We start from the raw sequence: 24,214 nt of genomic DNA, 5'->3' as shown, positions 1-24,214 counted from the left end.
CTGGGGTTTTGCGGGAGTAGCGCAGGCGATGTTTTGATAACTTCTGTAGCGTTTACTCAGATCTGCTTTATTAAAGTCCCCAGCTACAATAAATGCGGGATATACGGTTTCCAGTTTGCACAAAGCCCAGTGTAGTTCCTTGAGACATGTCGTGGTATCGGCTTGAGGAGGAATATACACGGCTGTGACGTTGATCGAAGAGAATTCCTTCGGAAGGTGTTACGGTCAGCATTTGATTGTGAGGTATTCCAGGTTGGGTGAACTAAAGGACTTTCCTGTACGGTACCACAATCACACCATGAGTAGTTAATCATAAAACATACATCTCCACTTTTCTTTTTCCCGGAGAGTTCTTTATTCCTGTCTGCTCGATGTACTGAGAACCCAGCTGGCTGTATGGACGGCGACAGTATATCCGGAGAGAGCCATGATTCCATGAAACAGAGGATGTTACTAACCTAACTATCTGTTCTGTGCTAGCTGCCTACTGACCCACCTATCTGTTCTGTGCTAGCTGCCTACTGACCTACCTATCTGCTCTGTTTTAGCTGCCTACTGACCCCACCTATCTGCTCTGTTTTAGCTGCCACCCAAAGAGCAGCTGGAGCTCCAGGCCTCGCCAGACCCAGACAGAGGACCAGGGAGAGATTCAGAAAGGGGCGAGGAGACTTTCAGAGACCCAGGCGGAGACCTTTTCCTCTGGGCCATCCTGCAGAACAAGAAAGAGCTGGCTGAGATTGCCTGGGAGCAGGTAGAGTAGGAACCAGTGCAGGGCAGTCTACATATGGAACTGACTGTCTGGTCTAGTTATCTAGTTATCCTAAAGTATTCATTCTGCAGTTAAAGCAAAATGCTTGAAAAATAATAAATAAGAATATATGATTAAAAAACCATTATTACTCTTAACATGTTTGTTTGTTGTGTGCAGTCCCGGGACTGTATGTCAGCAGCTCTGGCCGCTAGTAAGATCCTGAAGAAGTTGGCTGAGGAAGGAGCGGAAGAGGAGGATGAGGCGGAGGAGATGAGAGAACTGGCCAAACACTATGAGAGACACGCCATCGGTACAGTAGCCCAACACTATGAGAGACACGCCATCGGTACAGTAGCCCAACACTATGAGAGACACGCCATCGGTACAGTAGCCCAACACTATGAGAGACACGCCATCGGTACAGTAGCCCAACACTATGAGAGACACGCCATCGGTACAGTAGCCCAACACTATGAGAGACACGCCATCGGTACAGTAGCCCAACACTATGAGAGACACGCCATCAGTACAGTAGCCCAACACTATGAGAGACACGCCATCGGTACAGTAGCCCAACACTATGAGAGACACGCCATCGGTACAGTAGCCCAACACTATGAGAGACACGCCATCGGTACAGTAGCCCAACACTATGAGAGACACGCCATCGGTACAGTAGCCCAACACTATGAGAGACACGCCATCGGTACAGTAGCCCAACACTATGAGAGACACGCCATCGGTACAGTAGCCCAACACTATGAGAGACACGCCATCGGTACAGTAGCCCAACACTATGAGAGACACGCCATCGGTACAGTAGCCCACACACTATGAGAGACACGCCATCGGTACAGTAGCCCAACACTATGAGAGACACGCCATCGGTACAGTAGCCCAACACTATGAGAGACACGCCATCGGTACAGTAGCCCAACACTATGAGAGACACGCCATCGGTACAGTAGCCCAACACTATGAGAGACACGCCATCGGTACAGTAGCCCAACACTATGAGAGACACGCCATCGGTACAGTAGCCCAACACTATGAGAGACACGCCATCGGTACAGTAGCCCAACACTATGAGAGACACGCCATCGGTACAGTAGCCAAACACTATGAGAGACACGCCATCGGTACAGTAGCCAAACACTATGAGAGACACGCCATCGGTACAGTAGCCCAACACTATGAGAGACACGCCATCGGTACAGTAGCCCAACACTATGAGAGACACGCCATCGGTACAGTAGCCCAACACTATGAGAGACACGCCATCGGTACAGTAGCCCAACACTATGAGAGACACGCCATCGGTACAGTAGCCCAACACTATGAGAGACACGCCATCGGTACAGTAGCCCAACACTATGAGAGACACGCCATCGGTACAGTAGCCCAACACCGTGAGAGACACGCCATCGGTACAGTAGCCCAACACTATGAGAGACACGCCATCGGTACAGTAGCCCAACACTATGAGAGACACGCCATCGGTACAGTAGCCTTCACACTAAGACATACTGTCCTTATTAACCATCGGTACAGTATGTGTGTGGCGTCAATATCCATTCGTGTGTGAGTGTTGGGAGTGTCAGCGTAGTATGTGTGTGTGTTGGGAGTGTCAGCGTAGTATGTGTGTGTGTTGGGAGTGTCAGCGTAGTATGTGTGTGTGTTGGGAGTGTCAGCGTAGTATGTGTGAGTGTTGGGAGTGTCAGCGTAGTATGTGTGAGTGTTGGGAGTGTCAGCGTAGTATGTGTGTGTGTTGAGAGTGTCAGCGTAGTATGTGTGTGTGTTGTGAGTGTCAGCGTAGTATGTGTGTGTGTTGAGAGTGTCAGCGTAGTATGTGTGTGTGTGTGGTCAGAGTGCAGTGAGTGTACATCGAGCCTGTGCAACAGAGTCAGTGCTCAGAATAAATACGTATAAAATAAGGGGTAAATGTAAATAGTTCGGTGGCCATTTCATTCAGCAGTCTTATGGTTTGGGGGTAGAAGCTGTTAAAGATCCTTTTGGACCTAGACTTGGCGCTACGGTACTGCTTGCTGTCTATGACTTGGGTGGCTGGAGTCTTTGACAATTTTGACAGCGCCTGGTATAGAGGTCCTTGATGGCAGGAAGCTTGGCCCCAGTGATGTACGCGTTACCCTCCTGTAGCTATTTACGGTCCGATGCTGAGCAGTTGCTATATCAAGCGGTCACCAATAACACCTGTACACACATAGTTACGCAGTGCAGGTTTAATCTGTATATTTTGAACCTAGCTTTTACTTCGTGCTTTGCGCCTATGGGTACACTCGCAATGGCCGCCGGCCATCATTAACTTGAATGGGGACGCCCATTCTATTGATTCTATTTCTATCACTGAGACATACTGTCTGTATTAACCAATGATCTAGTGCAGCACAGACACACAATACAGCACTGAGACATACTGTCTGTATTAACCAATGATCTAGTGCAGCACAGACACACAATACAGCACTGAGACATACTGTCTGTATTAACCAATGATCTAGTGCAGCACAGACACACAATACAGCACTGAGACATACTGTCTGTATTAACCACTGATCTAGTGCAGCACAGACACACAATACAGCACTGAGACATACTGTCTGTATTAACCAATGATCTAGTGCAGCACAGACACACAATACAGCACTGAGACATACTGTCTGTATTAACCACTGATCTAGTGCAGCACAGACACACAATACAGCACTGAGACATACTGTCTGTATTAACCAATGATCTAGTGCAGCACAGACACACAATACAGCACTGAGACATACTGTCTGTATTAACCAATGATCTAGTGCAGTACAGACACACAATACAGCACTGAGACATACTGTCTGTATTAACCAATGATCTAGTGCAGCACAGACACACAATACAGCACTGAGACATACTGTCTGTATTAACCACTGATCTAGTGCAGGACAGACACACAATACAGCACTGAGACATACTGTCTGTATTAACCAATGATCTAGTGCAGTACAGACACACAATACAGCACTGAGACATACTGTCTGTATTAACCAATGATCTAGTGCAGTACAGACACACAATACAGCACTGAGACATACTGTCTGTATTAACCAATGATCTAGTGCAGCACAGACACACAATACAGCACTGAGACATACTGTCTGTATTAACCACTGATCTAGTGCAGCACAGACACACAATACAGCACTGAGACATACTGTCTGTATTAACCAATGATCTAGTGCAGTACAGACACACAATACAGCACTGAGACATACTGTCTGTATTAACCAATGATCTAGTGCAGCACAGACACACAATACAGCACTGAGACATACTGTCTGTATTAACCACTGATCTAGTGCAGCACAGACACACAATACAGCACTGAGACATACTGTCTGTATTAACCACTGATCTAGTGCAGTACAGTGTCGTGGAAATTCATGTATACTGAGAGAGTTTTGAATTATTCAAACAATCAATCTTTATTTAACAGCGATTCATTATTGCAATAATTGTCACGCCCTCATCTGTTTCACCTGTCCTTGTGCTTGTCTCCAAATCAAATCAAATCAAAATCAAATGTATTTATAAAGCCCTTCTTACATCAGCTGATATCTCAAAGTGCTGTACAGAAACCCAGCCTAAAACCCCAAACAGCAAGCAATGCAGGTCTAGAAGCACTCCACCCCCTCCAGGTGTCGCCCATCTTCCCCACTTATCCTCTGGGTATTTATACCTGTGTTTTCTGTCTGTCTGTGCCAGTTCGTTTTGTTTGTTCAAGTCAACCAGCGTTTTCTCAGCTCAGCTGTTATATAGATGATCTGACGTCTATCCAAATGGGCAAAACTACCTACACAGTACCCGTCTCCTATCTAACTATGTAACACGGTCCCAAAAAAATCACATCTTACCTCGTATTTTCTAAGTACCAGGAATAACAAAACACTCACAATAACACCTAACAATAGTAACCCAAGACCTGTTTACCTCATTTATCAAAACATTTGATCAAAACATTCCACATTATGCCAGATGCCCCCGCAAAAGGTTTCACCTGCACTCTAGTTCCTCATTTTGAGCTTCACCAAGCCACGTGCCCTCGCTAGACCGCTCTCTAATTCCTCATTATGAGCTTCACCAAGCCACGTGCCCTCGCTAGACCGCTCTCTAGTTCCTCATTATGAGCTTCACCAAGCCACGTGCCCTCGCTAGACCGCGCTCTAGTTCCTCATTTTGAGCTTCACCAAGCCACATGCCCTCACTAGACCGCGCTCTAGTTCCTCATTATGAGCTTCACCAAGCCACGTGCCCTCGCTAGACCGCGCTCTAGTTCCTCATTATGAGCTTCACCAAGCCACGTGCCCTCGCTAGACCGCGCTCTAGTTCCTCATTATGAGCTTCACCAAGCCACGTGCCCTCGCTAGACCGCTCTCTAGTTCCTCATTATGAGCTTCACCAAGCCACGTGCCCTCACTAGACCACGCTCTAGTTCCTCATTATGAGCTTCACCAAGCCACGTGCCCTCACTAGACCGCGCTCTAGTTCCTCATTATGAGCTTCACCAAGCCACGTGCCCTCACTAGACCGCGCTCTAGTTCCTCATTGTATGAGCTTCACCAAGCCACGTGTCCTCGCTAGACCGCGCTCTAGTTCCTCATTATGAGCTTCACCAAGCCACGTGCCCTCGCTAGACCGCTCGCGCTCTAGTTCCTCATTTTGAGCTTCACCAAGCCACATGCCCTCACTAGACCGCGCTCTAGTTCCTCATTATGAGCTTCACCAAGCCACGTGCCCTCACTAGACCGCGCTCTAGTTCCTCATTGTATGAGCTTCACCAAGCCACGTGCCCTCGCTAGACCGCGCTCTAGTTCCTCATTATGAGCTTCACCAAGCCACGTGCCCTCGCTAGACCGCTCGCGCTCTAGTTCCTCATTTTGAGCTTCACCAAGCCACATGCCCTCACTAGACCGCGCTCTAGTTCCTCATTATGAGCTTCACCAAGCCACGTGCCCTCGCTAGACCGCGCTCTAGTTCCTCATTATGAGCTTCACCAAGCCACGTGCCCTCGCTAGACCGCGCTCTAGTTCCTCATTATGAGCTTCACCAAGCCACGTGCCCTCGCTAGACCGCGCTCTAGTTCCTCATTATGAGCTTCACCAAGCCACGTGCCCTCGCTAGACCGCTCTCTAGTTCCTCATTATGAGCTTCACCAAGCCACGTGCCCTCACTAGACCGCGCTCTAGTTCCTCATTATGAGCTTCACCAAGCCACGTGCCCTCACTAGACCGCGCTCTAGTTCCTCATTATGAGCTTCACCAAGCCACGTGCCCTCACTAGACCGCGCTCTAGTTCCTCATTGTATGAGCTTCACCAAGCCACGTGTCCTCGCTAGACCGCGCTCTAGTTCCTCATTATGAGCTTCACCAAGCCACGTGCCCTCGCTAGACCGCGCTCTAGTTCCTCATTATGAGCTTCACCAAGCCATGTGCCCTCGCTAGACCGCGCTCTAGTTCCTCATTTTGAGCTTCACCAAGCCACGTGCCCTCACTAGACCGCGCTCTAGTTCCTCATTATGAGCTTCACCAAGCCACGTGCCCTCGCTAGACCGCGCTCTAGTTCCTCATTATGAGCTTCACCAAGCCACGTGTCCTCGCTAGACCGCTCTCGCTCTAGTTCCTCATTATGAGCTTCACCAAGCCACGTGCCCTCGCTAGACCGCGCTCTAGTTCCTCATTATGAGCTTCACCAAGCCACGTGCCCTCGCACGACCGATCGCGCTCTAGTTCCTCATTATGAGCTTCACCAAGCCACGTGCCCTCGCTAGACCGCGCTCGCGCTCTAGTTCCTCATTATGAGCTTCACCAAGCCACACGTGCCCTCGCTAGACCGCGCTCTAGTTCCTCATTATGAGCTTCACCAAGCCACGTGCCCTCACTAGACCGCTCGCGCTCTAGTTCCTCATTATGAGCTTCACCAAGCCACGTGCCCTCGCTAGACCGCGCTCTAGTTCCTCATTATGAGCTTCACCAAGCCACGTGCCCTCGCTAGACCGCGCTCTAGTTCCTCATTTTGAGCTTCACCAAGCCACGTGCCCTCACTAGACCGCTCGCGCTCTAGTTCCTCATTTTGAGCTTCACCAAGCCACGTGCCCTCGCTAGACCGCTCACGCTCTAGTTCCTCATTATGAGCTTCACCAAGCCACGTGCCCTCGCTAGACCGCGCTCTAGTTCCTCATTATGAGCTTCACCAAGCCACGTGCCCTCACTAGACCGCTCGCGCTCTAGTTCCTCATTATGAGCTTCACCAAGCCACGTGCCCTCGCTAGACCGCGCTCTAGTTCCTCATTATGAGCTTCACCAAGCCACGTGCCCTCGCTAGACCGCGCTCTAGTTCCTTATTATGAGCTTCACCAAGCCACGTGCCCTCGCTAGACCGCGCTCTAGTTCCTCATTATGAGCTTCACCAAGCCACGTGCCCTCACTAGACCGCTCGCGCTCTAGTTCCTCATTATGAGCTTCACCAAGCCACGTGCCCTCGCTAGACCGCGCTCTAGTTCCTCATTATGAGTTTCACCAAGCCACGTGCCCTCGCACGACCGATCGCGTTCTAGTTCCTCATTATGAGCTTCACCAAGCCACGTGCCCTCACTAGACCGCGCTCTAGTTCCTCATTATGAGCTTCACCAAGCCACGTGCCCTCACTAGACCGCGCTCTAGTTCCTCATTATGAGCTTCACCAAGCCACGTGCCCTCGCACGACCGATCGCGTTCTAGTTCCTCATTATGAGCTTCACCAAGCCACGTGCCCTCACTAGACCGCGCTCTAGTTCCTCATTATGAGCTTCACCAAGCCACGTGCCCTCACTAGACCGCGCTCTAGTTCCTCATTATGAGCTTCACCAAGCCACGTGCCCTCGCTAGACCGCGCTCTAGTTCCTCATTATGAGCTTCACCTAGCCACGTGCCCTCGCACGACCGATCGCGTTCTAGTTCCTCATTATGAGCTTCACCAAGCCACGTGCCCTCACTAGACCGCGCTCTAGTTCCTCATTATGAGCTTCACCAAGCCACGTGCCCTCGCTAGACCGCGCTCTAGTTCCTCATTATGAGCTTCACCAAGCCACGTGCCCTCGCTAGACCGCGCTCTAGTTCCTCATTTTGAGCTTCACCAAGCCACATGCCCTCACTAGACCGCGCTCTAGTTCCTCATTATGAGCTTCACCAAGCCACGTGCCCTCGCTAGACCGCGCTCTAGTTCCTCATTATGAGCTTCACCAAGCCACGTGCCCTCGCTAGACCGCGCTCTAGTTCCTCATTATGAGCTTCACCAAGCCACGTGCCCTCGCTAGACCGCTCTCTAGTTCCTCATTATGAGCTTCACCAAGCCACGTGCCCTCGCTAGACCGCTCGCGCTCTAGTTCCTCATTATGAGCTTCACCAAGCCACGTGCCCTCACTAGACCGCGCTCTAGTTCCTCATTATGAGCTTCACCAAGCCACGTGCCCTCACTAGACCGCGCTCTAGTTCCTCATTGTATGAGCTTCACCAAGCCACGTGTCCTCGCTAGACCGCGCTCTAGTTCCTCATTATGAGCTTCACCAAGCCACGTGCCCTCGCTAGACCGCTCGCGCTCTAGTTCCTCATTTTGAGCTTCACCAAGCCACATGCCCTCACTAGACCGCGCTCTAGTTCCTCATTATGAGCTTCACCAAGCCACGTGCCCTCACTAGACCGCGCTCTAGTTCCTCATTGTATGAGCTTCACCAAGCCACGTGCCCTCGCTAGACCGCGCTCTAGTTCCTCATTATGAGCTTCACCAAGCCACGTGCCCTCGCTAGACCGCTCGCGCTCTAGTTCCTCATTTTGAGCTTCACCAAGCCACATGCCCTCACTAGACCGCGCTCTAGTTCCTCATTATGAGCTTCACCAAGCCACGTGCCCTCGCTAGACCGCGCTCTAGTTCCTCATTATGAGCTTCACCAAGCCACGTGCCCTCGCTAGACCGCGCTCTAGTTCCTCATTATGAGCTTCACCAAGCCACGTGCCCTCGCTAGACCGCGCTCTAGTTCCTCATTATGAGCTTCACCAAGCCACGTGCCCTCGCTAGACCGCTCTCTAGTTCCTCATTATGAGCTTCACCAAGCCACGTGCCCTCACTAGACCGCGCTCTAGTTCCTCATTATGAGCTTCACCAAGCCACGTGCCCTCACTAGACCGCGCTCTAGTTCCTCATTATGAGCTTCACCAAGCCACGTGCCCTCACTAGACCGCGCTCTAGTTCCTCATTGTATGAGCTTCACCAAGCCACGTGTCCTCGCTAGACCGCGCTCTAGTTCCTCATTATGAGCTTCACCAAGCCGCGTGCCCTCGCTAGACCGCGCTCTAGTTCCTCATTATGAGCTTCACCAAGCCACGTGCCCTCACTAGACCGCGCTCTAGTTCCTCATTATGAGCTTCACCAAGCCACGTGCCCTCGCTAGACCGCGCTCTAGTTCCTCATTATGAGCTTCACCAAGCCACGTGTCCTCGCTAGACCGCTCTCGCTCTAGTTCCTCATTATGAGCTTCACCAAGCCACGTGCCCTCGCTAGACCGCGCTCTAGTTCCTCATTATGAGCTTCACCAAGCCACGTGCCCTCGCACGACCGATCGCGCTCTAGTTCCTCATTATGAGCTTCACCAAGCCACGTGCCCTCGCTAGACCGCGCTCGCGCTCTAGTTCCTCATTATGAGCTTCACCAAGCCACACGTGCCCTCGCTAGACCGCGCTCTAGTTCCTCATTATGAGCTTCACCAAGCCACGTGCCCTCACTAGACCGCTCGCGCTCTAGTTCCTCATTATGAGCTTCACCAAGCCACGTGCCCTCGCTAGACCGCGCTCTAGTTCCTCATTATGAGCTTCACCAAGCCACGTGCCCTCGCTAGACCGCGCTCTAGTTCCTCATTTTGAGCTTCACCAAGCCACGTGCCCTCACTAGACCGCTCGCGCTCTAGTTCCTCATTTTGAGCTTCACCAAGCCACGTGCCCTCGCTAGACCGCTCACGCTCTAGTTCCTCATTATGAGCTTCACCAAGCCACGTGCCCTCGCTAGACCGCGCTCTAGTTCCTCATTATGAGCTTCACCAAGCCACGTGCCCTCACTAGACCGCTCGCGCTCTAGTTCCTCATTATGAGCTTCACCAAGCCACGTGCCCTCGCTAGACCGCGCTCTAGTTCCTCATTATGAGCTTCACCAAGCCACGTGCCCTCGCTAGACCGCGCTCTAGTTCCTCATTATGAGCTTCACCAAGCCACGTGCCCTCGCTAGACCGCGCTCTAGTTCCTCATTATGAGCTTCACCAAGCCACGTGCCCTCACTAGACCGCTCGCGCTCTAGTTCCTCATTATGAGCTTCACCAAGCCACGTGCCCTCGCTAGACCGCGCTCTAGTTCCTCATTATGAGTTTCACCAAGCCACGTGCCCTCGCACGACCGATCGCGTTCTAGTTCCTCATTATGAGCTTCACCAAGCCACGTGCCCTCACTAGACCGCGCTCTAGTTCCTCATTATGAGCTTCACCAAGCCACGTGCCCTCACTAGACCGCGCTCTAGTTCCTCATTATGAGCTTCACCAAGCCACGTGCCCTCGCTAGACCGCGCTCTAGTTCCTCATTATGAGCTTCACCTAGCCACGTGCCCTCGCACGACCGATCGCGTTCTAGTTCCTCATTATGAGCTTCACCAAGCCACGTGCCCTCACTAGACCGCGCTCTAGTTCCTCATTATGAGCTTCACCAAGCCACGTGCCCTCGCTAGACCGCGCTCTAGTTCCTCATTATGAGCTTCACCAAGCCACGTGCCCTCGCTAGACCGCGCTCTAGTTCCTCATTATGAGCTTCACCAAGCCACGTGCCCTCACTAGACCGCTCGCGCTCTAGTTCCTCATTATGAGCTTCACCAAGCCACGTGCCCTCGCTAGACCGCGCTCTAGTTCCTCATTATGAGCTTCACCAAGCCACGTGTCCTCGCTAGACCGCGCTCTAGTTCCTCATTATGAGCTTCACCAAGCCACGTGCCCTCGCTAGACCGCGCTCTAGTTCCTCATTATGAGCTTCACCAAGCCACGTGCCCTCGCTAGACCGCTCGCGCTCTAGTTCCTCATTATGAGCTTCACCAAGCCACGTGCCCTCGCTAGACCGCGCTCTAGTTCCTCATTATGAGCTTCACCAAGCCACGTGCCCTCACTAGACCGCTCGCGCTCTAGTTCCTCATTATGAGCTTCACCAAGCCACGTGGCCTCGCTAGACCGCGCTCTAGTTCCTCATTATGAGCTTCACCAAGCCACGTGCCCTCGCTAGACCGCGCTCTAGTTCCTCATTATGAGCTTCACCAAGCCACGTGCCCTCGCTAGACCGCGCTCTAGTTCCTCATTATGAGCTTCACCAAGCCACGTGCCCTCACTAGACCGCTCGCGCTCTAGTTCCTCATTATGAGCTTCACCAAGCCACGTGCCCTCGCTAGACCGCGCTCTAGTTCCTCATTATGAGCTTCACCAAGCCACGTGCCCTCGCACGACCGATCGCGTTCTAGTTCCTCATTATGAGCTTCACCAAGCCACGTGCCCTCACTAGACCGCGCTCTAGTTCCTCATTATGAGCTTCACCAAGCCACGTGCCCTCGCTAGACCGCGCTCTAGTTCCTCATTATGAGCTTCACCAAGCCACGTGCCCTCGCTAGACCGCGCTCTAGTTCCTCATTATGAGCTTCACCAAGCCACGTGCCCTCGCACGACCGATCGCGTTCTTGAAGACAGAAGTTCTAATTTGTGATCTCTTTGATGAGAGATGTTCAGTCAGTGAATCAGGTTTTCTCCGTGGTAACCGTACATGCCTTCAAACTACCATAAAACACCTTAAATTATGCCCTTACCCAAGGAAATGTTTGGGGGGCTATATGCAACACCCTTAACAATTCCCTTATTTAAGGGAAAAGTATTCCTTCAAGTAAACTCTGAAGGGAAACTCAAGATGTTTTATGCAACCGGGCCCTGCACCTAAATATAAATTGTACCGGCACCAAAACTGAGTACCGACATCTATTTCAGTCCAAGTCAAGCACTGGAAATTAATGAGCAGACATTGTTCTTTTACAAATTAGTCTCCCATCTGCCAGTCCTGTTATCTTGTGGTGAGACTGAGTGACCAAGTCCTGTCTCTCTTAGGTGTGTTCAGTGAGTGGTCTTGTCCTGTCTGTCAGGTGTGTTCAGTGTATGTCCTGTGTGTGTGTTGTCTCAGGTGTGTTCAGTGAGTGGTCTTGTCCTGTCTGTCAGGTGTGTTCAGTGTATGTCCTGTGTGTGTGTTGTCTCAGGTGTGTTCAGTGAGTGGTCTTGTCCTGTCTGTCAGGTGTGTTCAGTGTATGTCCTGTGTGTGTGTTGTCTCAGGTGTGTTCAGTGAGTGGTCTTGTCCTGTCTGTCAGGTGTGTTCAGTGTATGTCCTGTGTGTGTGTTGTCTCAGGTGTGTTCAGTGAGTGGTCTTGTCCTGTCTGTCAGGTGTGTTCAGTGTATGTCCTGTGTGTGTGTTGTCTCAGGTGTGTTCAGTGAGTGGTCTTGTCCTGTCTGTCAGGTGTGTTCAGTGAGTGGTCTTGTCCTGTCTGTCAGGTGTGTTCAGTGAGTGGTCTTGTCCTGTCTGTCAGGTGTGTTCAGTGTATGTCCTGTGTGTGTGTTGTCTCAGGTGTGTTCAGTGAGTGCCACTGCTGTGATGAGGAGCGTGCCCAGAGGCTGCTAATCCGGGTCTCTTCATCCTGGGGTCAAACCACTTGTCTGAGGCTGGCTCTGGAGGCTGATGACAAGAGCTTTGTTGCTCACTCTGGGGTTCAGGTAGGTCAAAGGTCATTCTGGGGTTCAGGTAACTCCAGTTATATTATCACTACCCTTTTGAATTGTATTTAATTAATCACACTTCTCACAAATATTTTCCTTACACTGCCTTTGGTCTTGTGAGATCTAGTGGAGCAGTAGTGGATTCAACTGTTTCTAAAGCAGGTGTTCCATTATGTGTGTTGTGTAGCACTGTGTCTGTGATTGGTTCTGAGTCGTCTGTTCTGTCTCCCCCAGGCTCTCCTGATCCAGAACTGGTACCGAGTCATCTGTTCTGTCTCCCCCAGGCTCTCCTGATCCAGAACTGGTCCCGAGTCATCTGTTCTGTCTCCCCCAGGCTCTCCTGATCCAGATCTGGTCCCGAGTCATCTGTTCTGTCTCCCCCTCGCTCTCCTGATCCAGAACTGGTCCCGAGTCGTCTGTTCTGTCTGTTCTGTCTCCCCCAGGCTCTCCTGATCCAGAACTGGTCCCGAGTCATCTGTTCTGTCTCCCCCAGGCTCTCCTGATCCAGAACTGGTACAGAGTCATCGGTTCTGTCTCCCCCAGGCTCTCCTGACCCAGAACTGGTCCCGAGTCGTCTGTTCTGTCTCCCCCAGGCTCTCCTGATCCAGATCTGGTCCCGAGTCGTCTGTTCTGTCTCCCCCAGGCTCTCCTGATTCAGAACTGGTCCCGAGTCGTCTGTTCTGTCTTCCCCAGGCTCTCCTGATCCAGATCTGGTCCTGAGTTTTCCGTTCTGTTTCCCCCAGGCTCTCCTGACCCAGATCTGGTGTGGGGAGCTGGCGGCAGACAATCCTCTGTGGAGGGTGCTGCTATGTATGCTGTTCTTCCCTCTCATTTACACTGGCTTCCTGGGATTCAGGTAACTAACCTCTGATCCCTAACCTTGCCCCTAAGCCCTAACCTCTATCCCTGGCCCCTAACCATGGCCCCTAACCCTGTCCCCTAATCCCGGCCCCTAACCCCTAACTCTGTCCCCTAACCCCTCTGTGGAGGGTGCTACTCTGTGCTGTTCTTCCTGCTCATCTACACTGGCTTCCTGGGATTCAGGTAGGTACTGCTGGCCACAGCTCTGTAACAGATATAGGAGGACAGAGTCTGGGTGAGGAGAGAGAATGTGGTAAAACCTCAGGCACACCACATGGTGGCAGCAACACCCAATGGTAAAAGACTGAACTGCCATCTTGCTCACTCAGGGAAGTGAATCTAACTGGATGTATAATTGACTACACGCTGAACATGGTCTGGGTGAGTAATATCCTCTCTAATCCCCCAGGCGTGATGAGTCCATCCAGAGAGAGGCAGAGAGGAGTGCTGAGCTGCTCACCATGGAGTCATTAACAGGAAGCCAGGCCTGCACCAGGAGGAAGCCTCCTGTACAGTGAGTCTGATTATACACTGAGAGTCTGTCCCAGATGTCCCCTATTCCCTATAAAAGTAGACTGAGAGTCTGTCCCAGATGTCCCCTATTCCCTATAAAAGTAGACTGAGAGTCTGTCCCAGATGTCCCCTATTCCCTATAAAAGTAGACTGAGAGTCTGTCCCAGATGGTCCCCTATTCCCTATAATAGTAGACTGAGAGTCTGTCCCAGATGTCCCCTATTCCCTATAAAAGTAGACTGAGAGTCTGTCCCAGATGGTCCCCTATTCCCTATAATAGTAGACTGAGAGTCTGTCCCAGATGTCCCCTATTCCCTATAAAAGTAGACTGAGAGTCTGTCCCAGATGTCCCCTATTCCCTATAAAAGTAGACTGAGAGTCTGTCCCAGATGTCCCCTATTCCCTATAAAAGTAGACTGAGAGTCTGTCCCAGATGTCCCCTATTCCCTATAAAAGTAGACTGAGAGTCTGTCCCAGATGGTCCCCTATTCCCTATAAAAGTAGACTGAGAGTCTGTCCCAGATGGTCCATATTCCCTATAAAAGTAGACTGAGAGTCTGTCCCAGATGTCCCTTATTCCCTATAAAAGTAGACTGAGAGTCTGTCCCAGATGTCCCCTATTCCCTATAAAAGTAGACTGAGAGTCTGTCCCAGATGGTCCCCTATTCCCTATAAAAGTAGACTGAGAGTCTGTCCCAGATGTCCCCTATTCCCTATAAAAGTAGACTGAGAGTCTGTCCCAGATGTCCCCTATTCCATATAAAAGTAGACTGAGAGTCTGTCCCAGATGTCCCCTATTCCCTATAAAAGTAGACTGAGAGTCTGTCCCAGATGTCCCCTATTCCCTATAAAAGTAGACTGAGAGTCTGTCCCAGATGTCCCCTATTCCCTATAAAAGTAGACTGAGAGTCTGTCCCAGATGGTCCCCTATTCCCTATAAAAGTAGACTGAGAGTCTGTCCCAGATGGTCCCTATTCCCTATAAAAGTAGACTGAGAGTCTGTCCCAGATGGTCCACTATTCCATATAATAGTAGACTGAGAGTCTGTCCCAGATGTCCCCTATTCCCTATAAAAGTAGACTGAGAGTCTGTCCCAGATGTCCCCTATTCCCTATAAAAGTAGACTGAGAGTCTGTCCCAGATGTCCCCTATTCCCTATAATAGTAGACTGAGAGTCTGTCCCAGATGTCCCCTATTCCCTATAATAGTAGACTGAGAGTCTGTCCCAGATGTCCCCTATTCCCTATGAAAGTAGACTGAGAGTCTGTCCCAGATGGCCCCTATTCCCTATAAAAGTAGACTGAGAGTCTGTCCCAGATGGTCCCCTATTCCCTATAAAAGTAGACTGAGAGTCTGTCCCAGATGTCCCCTATTCCCTATAAAAGTAGACTGAGAGTCTGTCCCAGATGGTCCCCTATTCCCTATAAAAGTAGACTGAGAGTCTGTCCCAGATGGTCCCTATTCCCTATAAAAGTAGACTGAGAGTCTGTCCCAGATGGTCCCCTATTCCATATAAAAGTAGACTGAGAGTCTGTCCCAGATGTCCCCTATTCCCTATAAAAGTAGACCGAGAGTCTGTCCCAGATGTCCCCTATTCCCTATAAAAGTAGACTGAGAGTCTGTCCCAGATGTCCCCTATTCCCTATAAAAGTAGACTGAGAGTCTGTCCCAGATGGTCCCCTATTCCCTATAAAAGTAGACTGAGAGTCTGTCCCAGATGGTCCACTATTCCATATAATAGTAGACTGAGAGTCTGTCCCAGATGTCCCCTATTCCCTATAAAAGTAGACTGAGAGTCTGTCCCAGATGTCCCCTATTCCCTATAAAAGTAGACTGAGAGTCTGTCCCAGATGTCCCCTATTCCCTATAATAGTAGACTGAGAGTCTGTCCCAGATGTCCCCTATTCCCTATAATAGTAGACTGAGAGTCTGTCCCAGATGTCCCCTATTCCCTATAAAAGTAGACTGAGAGTCTGTCCCAGATGGTCCCCTATTCCCTATGAAAGTAGACTGAGAGTCTGTCCCAGATGGCCCCTATTCCCTATAAAAGTAGACTGAGAGTCTGTCCCAGATGGTCCCCTATTCCCTATAAAGGTAGACTGAGAGTCTGTCCCAGATGGTCCCCTATTCCCTATAAAAGTAGACTGAGAGTCTGTCCCAGATGGTCCCTATTCCCTATAAAAGTAGACTGAGAGTCTGTCCCAGATGGTCCCCTATTCCATATAAAAGTAGACTGAGAGTCTGTCCCAGATGTCCCCTATTCCCTATAAAAGTAGACTGAGAGTCTGTCCCAGATGGTCCCCTATTCCCTATAATAGTAGACTGAGAGTCTGTCCCAGATGGTCCCCTATTCCCTATAAAAGTAGACTGAGAGTCTGTCCCAGATGTCCCCTATTCCCTATAAAAGTAGACTGAGAGTCTGTCCCAGATGTCCCCTATTCCCTATAAAAGTAGACTGAGAGTCTGTCCCAGATGTCCCCTATTCCCTATAAAAGTAGACTGAGAGTCTGTCCCAGATGTCCCCTATTCCCTATAAAAGTAGACTGAGAGTCTGTCCCAGATGTCCCCTATTCCCTATAAAAGTAGACTGAGAGTCTGTCCCAGATGTCCCCTATTCCCTATAATAGTAGACTGAGAGTCTGTCCCAGATGTCCCCTATTCCCTATAAAAGTAGACTGAGAGTCTGTCCCAGATGTCCCCTATTCCCTATAAAAGTAGACTGAGAGTCTGTCCCAGATGTCCCCTATTCCCTATAAAAGTAGACTGAGAGTCTGTCCCAGATGTCCCCTATTCCCTATAAAAGTAGACTGAGAGTCTGTCCCAGATGTCCCCTATTCCCTATAATAGTAGACTGAGAGTCTGTCCCAGATGTCCCCTATTCCCTATAAAAGTAGACTGAGAGTCTGTCCCAGATGTCCCCTATTCCCTATAAAAGTAGACTGAGAGTCTGTCCCAGATGTCCCCTATTCCCTATAAAAGTAGACTGAGAGTCTGTCCCAGATGTCCCCTATTCCCTATAAAAGTAGACTGAGAGTCTGTCCCAGATGGTCCCCTATTCCCTATAAAAGTAGACTGAGAGTCTGTCCCAGATGGTCCCCTATTCCATATAAAAGTAGACTGAGAGTCTGTCCCAGATGTCCCCTATTCCCTATAAAAGTAGACTGAGAGTCTGTCCCAGATGGTCCCCTATTCCCTATAATAGTAGACTGAGAGTCTGTCCCAGATGGTCCCCTATTCCCTATAAAAGTAGACTGAGAGTCTGTCCCAGATGTCCCCTATTCCCTATAAAAGTAGACTGAGAGTCTGTCCCAGATGTCCCCTATTCCCTATAAAAGTAGACTGAGAGTCTGTCCCAGATGTCCCCTATTCCCTATAAAAGTAGACTGAGAGTCTGTCCCAGATGTCCCCTATTCCCTATAAAAGTAGACTGAGAGTCTGTCCCAGATGTCCCCTATTCCCTATAAAAGTAGACTGAGAGTCTGTCCCAGATGGTCCCTATTCCCTATAAAAGTAGACTGAGAGTCTGTCCCAGATGTCCCCTATTCCATATAAAAGTAGACTGAGAGTCTGTCCCAGATGGTCCCCTATTCCCTATAAAAGTAGACTGAGAGTCTGTCCCAGATGGTCCCCTATTCCCTATAAAAGTAGACTGAGAGTCTGTCCCAGATGTCCCCTATTCCCTATAATAGTAGACTGAGAGTCTGTCCCAGATGGTCCCCTATTCCCTATAAAAGTAGACTGAGAGTCTGTCCCAGATGGTCCCCTATTCCCTATAAAAGTAGACTGAGAGTCTGTCCCAGATGGCCCCTATTCCCTATAAAAGTAGACTGAGAGTCTGTCCCAGATGGCTCCCTATTCCCTATGAAAGTAGTGCACTAGAAGGACAAAGGGTGACATTTCTGATGCATTGGTTTACATTCTGCAGCTATAAACACCTACCTGACACCTCCCTCCTGACCTCTCACCCTTGCCGTCTGCCCCCTTAGTGACCTCCTTGCCAGGATCCCTCTGGGTCTGAAACCGTTGACAGTCTCCACCCGGCTGGTCAGCCTCTTCACCTCTCCTCAGGTAAACCCTTATCCAACCCCTCACCCTTGACCTCTGTTGACCTCTCCTCAGGTAAACCCTTACCCAACCCCTCACCCTTGATCTCTGTTGAGCTCTCCTCAGGTGAAGTTCAACTGTTGTTGTTAACCCTTACCTGACCCCTGACCTCTGTTGACCTCTCCCCAGGTGAAGTTCTACTGTTGTTGTTAAACCTTACCTGACCTCTGTTGACCTCTCCCCAGGTTAAGTTCTACTGTTGTTGTTAAACCTTTCCTGACCCCTGACCTCTGTTGACCTCTCCCCAGGTGAAGTTCTACTGTTGTTGTTAAACCTTACCTGACCTCTGTTGACCTCTCCCCAGGTTAAGTTCTACTGTTGTTGTTAAACCTTTCCTGACCCCTGACCTCTGTTGACCTCTCCCCAGGTGAAGTTCAACTGTTGTTGTTAACCCTTACCTGACCCCTGACCTCTGTTGACCTCTCCCCAGGTGAAGTTCTACTGTTGTTGTTAAACCTTACCTGACCTCTGTTGACCTCTCCCCAGGTGTAGTTCTACTGTTGTTGTTAACCATTACCTGACCCCTGACCTCTGTTGACCTCTCCCCATACAGGTGAAGTTCTACTGGAACATCTTGTCCTACTTCAGCTTCCTGCTGCTGTTCTCTGTGGTGCTGATGATCGACTTCCAGGCCACGCCCTCCTGGAGGGAGGGGCTTCTCTATGTCTGGCTCATCTCATTGGTCTGTGAGGAGATCCGACAGGTGAGACACCTTGTCCTGTGCTCACACACACGCACGCACGCACGCACGCACACGCACACACACGCACATCCTATTCTACTTAGTGTAATAAATACCATTTAATATAACACAAGCATATTGCTATTACGTTGTTATAACTAACTTCTTTCAAAACAGGGTTTCTCACAAACTCATAAGCAGATACTGAGACCCACACACACCCAGTATCTGGGCTTATTTCTGCAAGTTCCATATGAGCTAAATGAATAAGTCCGTGCACGCTTGTACCAGATATCTTTACTCTTAAATAAAACTGTCACTTGTCATACAATTTACCACCTTGTCTGAATCGATCCTTGACCGGCTCACCCTTCTCCATATCCAATTATCAACATTAGTCAAAATAGATTGGCCAAACGAGTATGACGTTAGAAGATGGATGTGTCTACAGTATTAACAATGTGTTGTTTGTGCCCTCAGCTGTTCCATGACCCAGATGGGTTTGGGTTCCGTAAGAAGGCTGATATGTACATTAATGACATGTGGAACATTCTAGACTTTCTGTCCATCCTGCTCTTCCTCATCGGCCTGGCCTTCAGGTGAGCTGCCTCCTCTTCCTCATTTTCTTCTTCCTCTAACGCTTGCTAGCGTTAAATATGGACTGCGCTGTAGGGAACGCTAGTTAGCGCTAAAGATGGACTCCGCTGTAGGGAGCGCTAGTTAGCGTTAAAGATGGACTGCGCTGTAGGAAACGTTAGCTAACGTTAAATATGGACTGCGCTGTAGGAAACGCTAGCTAACGTTAAAGATGGACTGCGCTGTGGGGAACGCTAGTTAGCGTTAAAGATGGACTGCGCTGTAGGGAACGCTAGTTAGCGTTAAAGATGGACTGCGCTGTAGGAAACGTTAGCTAACGTTAAATATGGACTGCGCTGTGGGGAACGCTAGTTAGCGTTAAAGATGGACTGCGCTGTAGGGAACGCTAGCTAACGTTAAAGATGGACTGCGCTGTAGGAAACGCTAGCTAACGTTAAATATGGACTGCGCTGTGGGGAACGCTAGTTAGCGTTAAAGATGGACTGCGCTGTAGGAAACGTTAGCTAACGTTAAATATGGACTGCGCTGTGGGGAACGCTAGTTAGCGTTAAAGATGGACTGCGCTGTAGGGAACGCTAGCTAACGTTAAAGATGGACTGCGCTGTAGGAAACAGCTCCATATGCTGTTGTTCGCGCAGTAGAAATGTAATACAGCAAATGGCCGTTTCACCATTAATGATTCCAGCGTTCATGTCTATCACGAGAGATGACCTCATACTACTGATCTACTGTATATTTCACTTGCAGACTGACCACCAGGTTGTTCTATGCAGGGAAGGTCATCCTGTGTATCGACTTCATCATCTTCTGTCTTCGTCTCATGGCCATCTTCATCATCAGTAAAACTCTGGGCCCCAAGATCATCATCGTCAGGAGAATGGTGAGAGGATAGATTGATACACATTAACTTCCTGTTATTGTGTCTAGACTATTGTGAGCCACTGTAGTTGTGTAAAAATGTTGAATATCAACAAACTACATCAGGCTTTATAAAGCTAACACCAGTTAACCATCTGCATCTAACACACAGGAGGCTTGTTTACAAGTTCTCAAAGTAGCAGAGAATTCACTGCCCTTTCAAATAGTTACCACAGCCACAAAGTCAAAATCGGCTATAACTTAGAAATTCAGGAAAACAAAAATAAGCTTTTTGGTCTTAATTTAAGGCTACGGTTAGGCATAACATACACATAAAACAATACAATTGCACACACTGTATTCCACTTTATTATTGACTGTATGTTTGTTTATTTCATGTGTAACTCTGTGTTGTTGTTTGTGTCGCACTGCTTTGCTTTATCTTGGCCAGGTCGCAGTTGTAAATGAGAACTTGTTCTCAACTTGCCTACCTGGTTAAATAAAGGTGAAATAAATAATAAAGAAAATATACCAGTCAAAGGTTTGGACACACCTACTCATTCAAGTGTGTTTTCTTTATTTGTACTATTTTCTACATTGTAGAATAATAGTGAAGACATCAAAACTATGAAATAACACATGGAATCATGTAGTTCCCAAAAAGTGTTAAACAAATCAAAATATATTTTATATTTGAGATTCTTCAAAGTAGCCACCCTTTGCCTTGATGACAGCTTTGCACACTCTTGGCATTCTCTCAACCAGCTTCACCTGGAATGATTTTCCAACAGTCTTGAAGGAGTTCCCACATGTGTTGAGCACTTATTGTCTGCTTTTCCTTCACTCTGCGGTCCAACTCATCCCAAACCATTTCAATTGGGTTGAAGTCAGGTGATTGGGGAGGCCACTTACATCACTCTCCTTCTTGGTAAAATAGCCCTTACACAGCCTGGAGGTGTGTTGGGTCATTGTCCTGTTGAAAAACAAATTATAGTTCCACTAAGGCCAAACCAGATGGGATGGGATGATGCAGAATGCTGAGATAGCCATGCTGGTTAAGTATGCCTTGAATTGTAAATAAATCACTCACAGTGTCACCAGCAAAGCATCCCCCACCATCACAACTCCACCTCCATGCTTCACGGTGGGAACCACACATGCGGAGATCATCCATTCACCTACTCTGCGTCTTACACGGCGGTTGGAACCAAAAATCTCACATTTGGACTCATCAGACCAAAGGGCAGATTTCCACCGGTCTAATGTCCATTGCTCGTGTTTCTTGGCCCAAGCAAGTCTCTTCTTATTGGTGTCATTTAGTAGTGGTTTCTTTGCAGCAATTTGACCATGAAGGTCTGATTCACGTGGTCTCCTCTGAACAGTTGATGTTGAGATGTGTCTGTTACTTGAACTCTGTGAAGCATTTATTTGGGCTGCAATTTATGAGGCTGGTAACTCTAATGAACTTATCCTCTGTAGCAGAGGTAACTCTGGGTCTTCCTTTCCTGTGACGGTCTTCATGAGAGCCAGTTTCATCATAGCGCTTGATGGTTTTTATAACAGAGCTTAACTTTATAACAGAACTTATTTGGCAGGCAAAACCCCGAGGACAAACCATTCAGATTTTTTTTTAGGTCACTCTCTTTTCAATGGGTTTTCATTGGGAATCCAGATTTCTAAGGGACCTTCCTGCAGTTCCTATTGCTTCCACTGGATGTCAACAGTTTTTAGAAATTGGTTGAGGTTTTTCCTTTGAGAAAATGAAGAAGTAGCCATGTTCAGAATGAGGCTCCAGTGAAGTGTACTGTTTTGTTAGAGGCGTGTGACCAGAAAGCATGCTACACATTATTTTCCTCCGGTATTGAACACAGATCATCCCGTCTTCAATTTTATCGATTATTTACGTAAAAAAATACCTAAAATTGTATTACAAAAGTAGTTTGAAATGTTTGGACAAAGCTTACAGGTAACTTTTGAGATATTTTGTAGTCACGTTGTGCAAGTTGGAACCGGTGTTTTTCTGGATCAAACGCGCCAAATAAATGGACATTTTGGATATATATCGACGGAATTAATCGAACAAAAGGACCATTTGTGATGTTTATGGGACAAATTGGAGTGCCAACAGAAGAAGCTCGTCAAAGGTAAGGCATGAATTATATCTTTATTTCTGCTCTTTGTGTCGCGCCGGGAATGTTGAAATATGATGGTCTGTGATTTGTTAGCTGGGGTGCTATCCTCAGATAATAGCATTGTTTGCTTTCGTCGTAAAGCATTTTTGAAATATGACACGTTGGCTGGATTCACAACAAGTGTAGCTTTAATTTGGTATATTGAATGTGTGATTTCATGAAAGTTTAATTTTTATAGTAATTTATTTGAATTTGGCGCTCTACATTTTCACTGGATCGTCGTTATATATCCAAAATGTCCATTTATTATGGCGCGTTTGATTTAAAAAAACACCGGTTCCAACTCGCGCAACATGACTACAAAATATCTTATAAGTTACCTGTAATCTTGATCCAAACATTTCAAACAACTTTTCTAATACAACTTTAGGTATTTGTTAACGTAAATAATCTATAAAATTTAAGACGGGATAAACTGTGTTCAATACCGGAGGAAAATAAAGAAAGCACGTTCCAGGTCGCGCGCATCAAAACATTAGAGTGCACTCGGCTGGACCCTCGTTCTGAACTGCCGTACTTCTTCATTTCTCTAAAGAAAAACTTCAACCAATTCCTAAAGACTGTTGACATCTAGTGGAAGCTATAGGAACTGCAGGCATATTTCTATTAAAACTGGCTTACCATAGAAAAACTATGGAAAACAGATTGACGTCAACTACAAAAAATTCCCTGGATGGATTGTGCTCGGGGTTTCGCCTGCCAAATCAGTTCTGTTATACTCACAGACATTATTCAAACAGTTTTAGAAACTTCAGAGTGTTTTCTATCCAAATTTACCAATTATATGCATATCCTAGCTTCTGGGCCTGAGTAGCAGGCAGTTTACTTTGGGCACACTTTTCATCCGGACGTGAAAATAGCGCCCCTAAGCTTAGAAAAGACAGGCGACATTTAGGGCTCCTTTACTTGAATCTATAGGAGTCCCCCTCGTAAAGTTGATGACTGCTATGGACCATCATATTAAACTACTTGTTATCTCTCTCCTCTCCTCCAGATGTTGGATATGTTCTTCTTCATGTTCCTGCTGAGTATCTGGGTCGTAGCATACGGCGTTGCTAAGCAGGGCATCCTCATCCACAACGAGGACAGACTGGACTGGATCGTCCGGGGGGTCATCTACGAACCATACCTTATCATCTTCGGGAAAATGCCCTCTAACATCGACAGTAAGTCAACTGATCAATCAATCAAATGTATTTATAAAGCCCTTCTTACATCAGTTGATGTCATAAAGTGCTGTACAGAAACACAGCCTAAAACCCCAAACAGCAAGCAATGCAGGTGTAGAAGCAGGATCAAATGATGTGCAGATGAAAAGGAACCGTCCTCATCTATGCAGGTATGTCTTTCTATTTTTTACTATGTGCTGTTTGAGTAGCCTGGTCCAGATGTGTATGTGTTCCTGTTTGAGTAGCCTGGTCCAGATGTGTTTGTGTTCCTGTTTGAGTAGCCTGGTCCAGATGTGTTTGTGCTCCTGTTTGAGTAGCCTGGTCCAGATGTGTTTGTGTTCCTGTTTGAGTAGCCTGGTCCAGATGTGTTTGTGTTCCTGTTTGAGTAGCCTGGTCCAGATGTGTTTGTGCTCCTGTTTGAGTAGCCTGGTCCAGATGTGTTTGTGTTCCTGTTTGAGTAGCCTGGTCCAGATGTGTTTGTGTTCCTGTTTGAGTAGCCTGGTCCAGATGTGTTTGTGTTCCTGTTTGAGTAGCCTGGTCCAGATGTGTTTGTGCTCTAGCCAACTCCATTGCCAAACATGACAATTCCATAAGAAGTTGGCAGGCGTGGCGTGGCTGGATGACTCT

At 48.4% G+C, this 24,214-nt stretch overlaps 1 protein-coding gene across 2 annotated transcripts in view; it reads left to right on the top strand.

The window, feature by feature from the left end:
* The window catches only part of trpm2 (transient receptor potential cation channel, subfamily M, member 2), a 99,258-nt gene that overhangs the window by 39,278 nt on the left and 35,766 nt on the right, over positions 1-24,214 (top strand). For both annotated transcript variants that reach the window (XM_071341930.1, XM_071341931.1), the window contains 10 exons: positions 584-751; positions 929-1,061; positions 12,463-12,608; positions 13,355-13,467; positions 13,882-13,986; positions 17,972-18,053; positions 18,643-18,792; positions 19,252-19,370; positions 20,116-20,248; positions 23,413-23,584. In XM_071341930.1, the coding sequence (XP_071198031.1) occupies positions 584-751; positions 929-1,061; positions 12,463-12,608; positions 13,355-13,467; positions 13,882-13,986; positions 17,972-18,053; positions 18,643-18,792; positions 19,252-19,370; positions 20,116-20,248; positions 23,413-23,584 (1,321 nt within the window). The remainder of the gene's footprint in view (positions 1-583; positions 752-928; positions 1,062-12,462; positions 12,609-13,354; positions 13,468-13,881; positions 13,987-17,971; positions 18,054-18,642; positions 18,793-19,251; positions 19,371-20,115; positions 20,249-23,412; positions 23,585-24,214) is intronic.

This window comes from Salvelinus alpinus, chromosome 14, assembly GCF_045679555.1.
Source record: "Salvelinus alpinus chromosome 14, SLU_Salpinus.1, whole genome shotgun sequence".
Lineage (NCBI taxonomy): Eukaryota > Metazoa > Chordata > Actinopteri > Salmoniformes > Salmonidae > Salvelinus > Salvelinus alpinus.
Note: the sequence above shows the minus strand (reverse complement) of the source record. Positions and strands in the feature narration are given on the sequence as shown.